Source organism: Molothrus ater, chromosome 22 (assembly GCF_012460135.2).
Source record: "Molothrus ater isolate BHLD 08-10-18 breed brown headed cowbird chromosome 22, BPBGC_Mater_1.1, whole genome shotgun sequence".
In the NCBI taxonomy this organism is placed as follows: domain Eukaryota; kingdom Metazoa; phylum Chordata; class Aves; order Passeriformes; family Icteridae; genus Molothrus; species Molothrus ater.
Window position 1 is genome coordinate 6,453,722 of NC_050499.2, and position 6,760 is coordinate 6,460,481.

The 6,760-nt window shown below is 44.3% G+C and overlaps 1 protein-coding gene across 1 annotated transcript; it reads right to left on the reverse strand.

Annotated features, from left to right (window-relative positions):
- Window positions 1-2,621: 2,621 nt before the first annotated feature.
- On the reverse strand, window positions 2,622-5,839 carry BTG4 (BTG anti-proliferation factor 4). The gene is made up of 4 exons (XM_036397557.1): window positions 5,667-5,839; window positions 4,765-4,902; window positions 3,749-3,944; window positions 2,622-2,798 (listed from the first exon to the last, which is right to left on the reverse strand). The coding sequence occupies exons 1-4, from the start codon at window positions 5,837-5,839 to the stop codon at window positions 2,622-2,624; spliced, it is 684 nt and encodes a 227-aa protein (XP_036253450.1).
- Window positions 5,840-6,760: the final 921 nt, after the last annotated feature.

Here is a 6,760-nt window from a genome sequence, read left to right on the forward strand (position 1 = left end):
TATATGCTCAATGAAATAAAAGGGTTTTATCCACTCATATTGCAGCAGACCAAAAAAAGGCAAGTTTTAATGGCAAGAATTAATGAATCTAATTAAATTAATTAGTCTAAAATTCTACTGTTCTTGCAGCAGAATCCCACAAGAAGTGGCTGATGAAGAAAAACCAGAATTTCCTTCACCTCCTGAGCAGTGGAAGGCACAGCCTTGCACAGAAGGCACAGTGAGCAGAATTTCCTATTATTTACTATTTAATCTTATTATTTCACCACCTCATACAGTGAAATTTGTCTTTCTGGCTTGTTCCTGTGAAGATGAAATTTTAATACCGCCTTTCCTCCTCTCTCAATTTCAACTTTTCCCTGGTTTTTCTTTTAGCCCTGCAGAGGAAACTGTCAATTCCTTGTCCCCGTCAGAGCTGGAGGATAAAGTGGATGCGCTGACTGAGGAGCTGCTGCAGATTGCAGAGGAGGAGGAGCAGTTTTTAAACAGCAAAGGCAACGAAGATTTGCTCTCTTACTACCTTGAAATAACCAGCCTGGAGAAGGAGAGCTTGGTGAAACAAATAAATGCTTTAGAAGAGCAAATAGCCCAGGGCAGGAAGTTGTGATGCTCAAAACTCCCTGGTGTGGTTCCTGCCCTGTGAGAACAGAGATGAGGGATGTGGGACCCCAGGCAGCTCCTCAGAATGCAGCTCATGACAAAATGCAGCTCAGGACAAAATGCAGCTCATTGTACCCAAGGTGTCACAGCAGTCCAGGGTGACAGAGCTGTGCCCAGAGCCGTCAGCTCCAGCTGCAGGCAGGCCTGGAGACCCTTTGGTTTTGGTCACAGTGCATTCTATCCATCCCTTTCTTTTGGTCACAATGCATTCTATCCATCCTTTTCTTTTGGTCACAATGCATTCTATCCATCCCTTTCTTTTGGTCACAATGCATTATACACTTTTGTTTGCTGAGCATCTTTATACAGTAGAACCAATCTATGCCTGAACTTTTACCTCTAGCCTATCATAACTCCTGTAATTTCCATATTCATGTTACTGTTCTCCAATCACTCAAAGTCAGTGCATTACAGCTGAAGCTAGAAGTTGTTTTTCAGTTTTCTTGCAGTAGAAAATTCTTTTTTTTTTACTTGCCACATTTGCTGCCTTGTTTGCCTGTGCTCTCTTCCTGCTTGGTAAAAACATCTTCTTGTTTGGGGTGGGTTTATCCTTTGCTCTAAGCCATAAAAACCCCTTCTAACCAACACACCCTTTGCCTCCTTGGTTAGCCAGTGAGACTGGCTCAGCAATTCTTTTCTTCTATATCAAAACTTGCTTTTATTTCTATTCCTTCTTCAGATTCTACATTCAAAAAAATCTTTCTGCCAAGCACACAAATCTGTGAGACTTTCTTGTCAAACTTTCATCCTTCCCAACACTGCTCCCCTACAACCCAAAGGAAATCTCTATTTCTGCCTGAATTCCAGTGTGTCCAACCCAAAGGAAATCCCTATTTCTGCTTTAACTCCAGTGTGTTTCTGCTCTCCATCCCAAAGGCTCAGTAAATCAGGAGGGAGAGCAGTGCAGGGAGTGAAGTGACGAGATTTTGGCCAGAGGAAATGACATTTCTGGCCACATCCAAGTGCTGAGAAGAAATATTGCTGCAAAAGCCCCGACTCAGAGCTTCCAGGAACAGGAGCAGGAAAGAGAACCACTCAATTCCTAGTGTGAAAATAAATGATTCTTTAAACTAATGCATCACTCCACGAGGTGTTCTGAGGCCTCTGCAGCTGAGAGCTGCAGTTTTCTGATTTTATGACACAGCAAAAACTGCAGATGCAGTTACTTGGGTTAATTATAGCTGTTTAATTACACTTCAAGTGCAAGAAATATTCTTTTCCACCATTGAAGCAGCTTCTGAAGTTGCCTTATTCAGCTCGGTGGTGCCACCCACCCAGGGATGCCCTGTCCAGGACCATTCCTGCTCTTCAGCCTGGGCAATCAGTCTGTCCTCCCAAGTTCCAGAGCCAAACCCCAAAACATGAACTATTCAATATTTCCCAATATCAGCTCAGCCTCCACTGTAGATAAAAAGCAAGCGAGGGAAGAGCAAAGTCACTCAAAACTCTTCTTTCCCCCCCATCAATACAAAACTCATGGGGCCACAGCAGAATTTAAATATTTTTTGTGAGTCATTAAATACCCCAGACTTTTCTGCTGGTGATATTTAGGTCTTGGCTCCTGACACCTCTGCCAGAAGGAAGCAAAGTGTTTTTCAGAGCAGCTTGGGGGTGTTTTTAATCTTCCTTCACCTGCTGGTATTTCCACCAAAAAGCTCCTGAACACCCTTCAAGGCACCACCAGCAGCTGGCTTTGATAAAAAACATCAGCAGATTTATTGATTTATGCATTTCCTTTTTAACTCACAAGCAGAGTCTCACATTACATCTTCAATCTTATGTTAACATCAATTAAAAACATTTAAAATCCTGGAGAAAAAAAAAAAATCCCCCAAAATATTCATAAATACAGAGTCAGAGACAGGGATCAGACAGGAAGTGCTGTTTTTATGAGGTTTTGCAGTGCCAGCCTTCACCCCCTCACAAAATCAGGGCTCCAAAGTCCCAGAGGAGCCCTGGCTCTACCTCTTGGTGTTGATCCAGTGGTACCTGTCCACCCGTGGGCCAGCGAAGGTGGCACTGGGTCTGTAGGTCCTGTGGCCCCTGTGCTGGCCAAGGTGGGAGCCCTCACCCAGGTGGGGCTTCCTGTGCAGGTGCTGCCACCAGGGCTGGGGGGGAGCCTTGCAGAAGTCACCAAACTGAGCAGCAAAAATGGGGAAAAACGAGGTTAAAGTGTGCTGGGCAAGGAGGGGGAGCAGTCGGGCCACCCCAGTCCTTCCTGAGGAAGCTGGGCCACCCCTGCTGCCTCCTCCCAAAGCTCATCCCACCCACAGCACCACCGAGGCTGGGAAAACCTTCCAAGGGCGAGCCCAGCTGTGCCCAAGTGCCACAGCTTTTAAACCCCTCCAGTGACTCCATCAGGGCTGGTCAGCACCCCATGGAACAATTCAGTTCTTCAAACAGCTCAGACACTGTTCATCCCAAAAGCTCATCCCACCCACAGCGCCACTGAGGCTGGGAAAACATTCCAAGGATGAGCCCAGCTGTGCCCTAAGCCGTGTCCCCAAGTGCCACATCCTTTGAACACCCTCCAGGTGACACCACCAGGGCTGGTCAGCGCCCCATGGAACAATTCAGTTCTTCAAACAGCTCATCCACAGCTCATCCACCCACAGCACCACTGAGGCTGGGAAAGCATTCCAAGGACAAGCCCAGCTGTGCCCTAAGCTGTGTCCCCACGTGCTACAGCTTTTAAACCACTCGAGGGATGGTGACACCATCAGGGCTGGTCACCACCCCATGGAACAATTCCATTCCTCAAACAATTCATACACTGCTGGCAAAACACATGGAGTGGGATAATGAGAATTAGTAAGAAATAGGGCCACAGTTGCTAAACTTGGTTTCACAAAGCATGGACACATTTGACATTTCAAACCAACTTTTACAGGACAGTGACACCACGTGCCAAGGCTGGAAAAGCCTTTGAGGGGAGAAATCAACCCTGAACCTCCCGTGGAGCAGCTCAGGGCTGTTTCCTCCCATCCTGTCCCTGGGAGAGGGGCCTGACCCCACCTGCCAGAAGCTCTTTGGAGGGACTTTAGGGTGGGACTGTAGGGTGAGGAGCTCCCCCAGAGCCCCGGCTGACCTGGTAGATGCTGTTGGGGTTGCTGACGGTGGGGATGGCTCTGGGCTCCCTGCTGAAGCTCTCCTCGTCCGAGGAGCTGCTGGAGTGATAGTCCAGGGCTGCCCTGCCCACGGCCAGGCTGATCTGCTGCGGCAGCTCGGGGCTCTCCTCCCCACCAAAGTGCGCCACGGTGAAGGGCCGGCTCCTCTCCCCGTACCTGCAAGGGCGCACCCGAGCGCTGCTGGCACTGACAGACCCCCTGAACAATACCCTGGCCAGGATTTCTCTGCTGAGAGGCCTCAGAGAAAACATAATAATTGTCTGATTTGCTTCTCCTGTGCTTTGCTGCTTTGGAATGGGTTTGGAGATTGTTTACCCACAGTTGATTGTTTCATTTGTTTTTACTGTGAGTTGTTTTCACTCAATGGCCAATCAGGGCCAAGCTGTGCTGGGACTCTAAAGAGTCAGGAGTTTCCATTATTATCTTTTTAGCCTTCTGTAAGTATCCTTTCTGTGTTCTTTAGTATAGTTTAGTATTTAATATAATTTAATATACAACATTTATATTATATAGTATAGATATTTATATATTATATACCCATATATATGCATACATATTATATACCCATATATATGCATACATATTATGTATAATATAATTTAATAAATATGTAATATAAATTTAATAAATATATAATATAATATATTATACTGTACTACATATTATATAATTTATGTATTTTTATATTATTATAAATATATAACAATGTGTTATAGTATACTATAATATAGTATAGTGTACAGCATATAGCATGTTATACTATAATTTAATATAGTATATATTATATATATTTATATATAATATTAAATTATAACTATATATATTAAAGTATAACATACCATAAATTAATTTAATATAGTATACTATATTATAGTACAATAGAGTCTTCTAAAATAACAAATTACCCCTCTGAGAACACGGAGCCAGACTCATCATTGCCCACAAGCCCAGCAGCAAGGCGCGCCCCGGAGCTCACCTGCAGCACACCTGGAAGGGATCCACCCACAGCGTCATCTCCTTGGGCAGCCCCAGCAGCTCGAAGTCCACGTCGCTCTGCACACACGCCTGCTCCAGCAGGGGCTCCCGAGCCCGGTGCCTGTTGATCCTGATGCACCTGGGGACAGCAGGGATGTCACCGGGGGTGTCACCGCAGCCCTGCGGGGTCTGACCGTGCAGAGCGCGCCCAAAATCTCAATTCATGGTCCCAGCACTTTTAACTTGTTGATGCAGGCTCTCACTTGGAGCCCCAAACAGAAATTCAGCCTCACGAACTGATTTATCAGCTCAAACAGGGCTTTGATCTTAGTTCTCATCAATGAGCCAAGTCCCTGCTTTGAGTGTTTGAAACAAAACCATCCCAAAAGTCACTGTAAGAGCACCTGAATTCTGCATCCTGGGAGTCAGGGGCTACTTGAGGTGGAAATCTTAAGACAAGTGTCCCAGTTCTCTAATCCCACATCTAGAGGTAAAACAACCATTTCCACCTCAGTTCTCTAATCACACATTACAGGTAAAAAAAAATAAAAATATTGCCACTTCACTTCTCTAATCCCACGTTTACAGGTAAAAAAACCCCAACATTTCCACTTCAGTTTTCTTATCCCACATTCACAGGTAAAAAAAAAAAAAAAATTCCACCTCAGTTTTCTAATCCCACATTTACAGGTTAAAAAAAAATAAAATTATTTCCACCTCAGTTTTCCACCTCTAATCCCACATTTACGGGTAAAAAAAACCCCAAAGTAATTTTCACCAATTAATAGTTCTTCCTTCAGGTTTTAGGGTATCCTGGTGGTTCCCTCTGCATTATTTATCTCACTTTAAGGCCTCTTGGATGCCAACCTGAGGCTCCACGTTCTGCTCCTGGGCCTCTCTCACCTGAAGGCCTGGCCTCGGGAGGGGTTGTCCAGGTACCAGTGATTTTTGTACTTTTCAAACATCAGCGTGGTCAGCTTGGCTGCAAACGTCTCCATTTTGTGCTTGCTCAGCCTGTCCTCCCTCCTCACCAGCTTGGTGATGAAGAAAACCGTGGCAGCAATTTCATCTTTCATCTTAAATTGGAGCACAGGAGGTGCTGGAGCAGAGATGGAACAGCACAGCAGAGATTTAATAACATTAAAGCACTATCAGCTTCCAAGAACTGATGCTGCAAAATCCACACAAGCCAGGATAGAAAAGCCTGACTGCCAAACAGCATTTTAAATTTAGTTTGGGATATTAAAATCACTCTAATGCATTACTAGAAAGTACCTGCACTAAGCAAGTTAAGAGAGAATAAAAAAAAGAATTTAAAAGATAATAGTTCTTATTTGTCACATATATTACAAGCAGCAGACCTTACAAAAAGAGAGCTTTTTATGTAAAAAAAGACCAAAAATATCACTTTTTCACAGCAGAGAAAAACTGATGCTGCAAAATCCACACGAGCCAGGATAGAAGGAGCCTGGATAAGCCTGACTGCCAAACAGCATTTTAAATTTAGTTTGGGATATTAAAACCAGTCTAATGCATTACTAGAAGGTACCTGCACTAAGCAAGTTAAACTCTTCTGTTATATTTTTTCTTAAGCTATAGTAGTTCTTATTTGTCACATATATTACAAGCAGCAGACCCAACAAAAAGAGAGCTTTTTATGTGAAAAACACCAAAAATGTCACCTTTTCACAGCAGAGACAGTAAAAACTTGAGATAAATTTCACAAACAGCTTAAAGAGGCACCAAAAAAAGCAGATAAAAAAACCCCCAAGGCTCTGGAGCAACCCCAATACCCAAAGGCTCCCTCCCTCTTTCCCTGGCAGAGCTGGGTCAGGTTTTTATGGAACAGGAATCATGTGGGGCTGAGGGTTGTAAGAATCTTCAGGTGTGCAGGAGCTGCAGGTGTTGGATTCATTAACAACCTGTTCCAAAGGCATTCCCAATCTCCTTGGCTTCATTCCCACCTCAGCTCCTTCTCCGAGCTGACAAAATTGGTG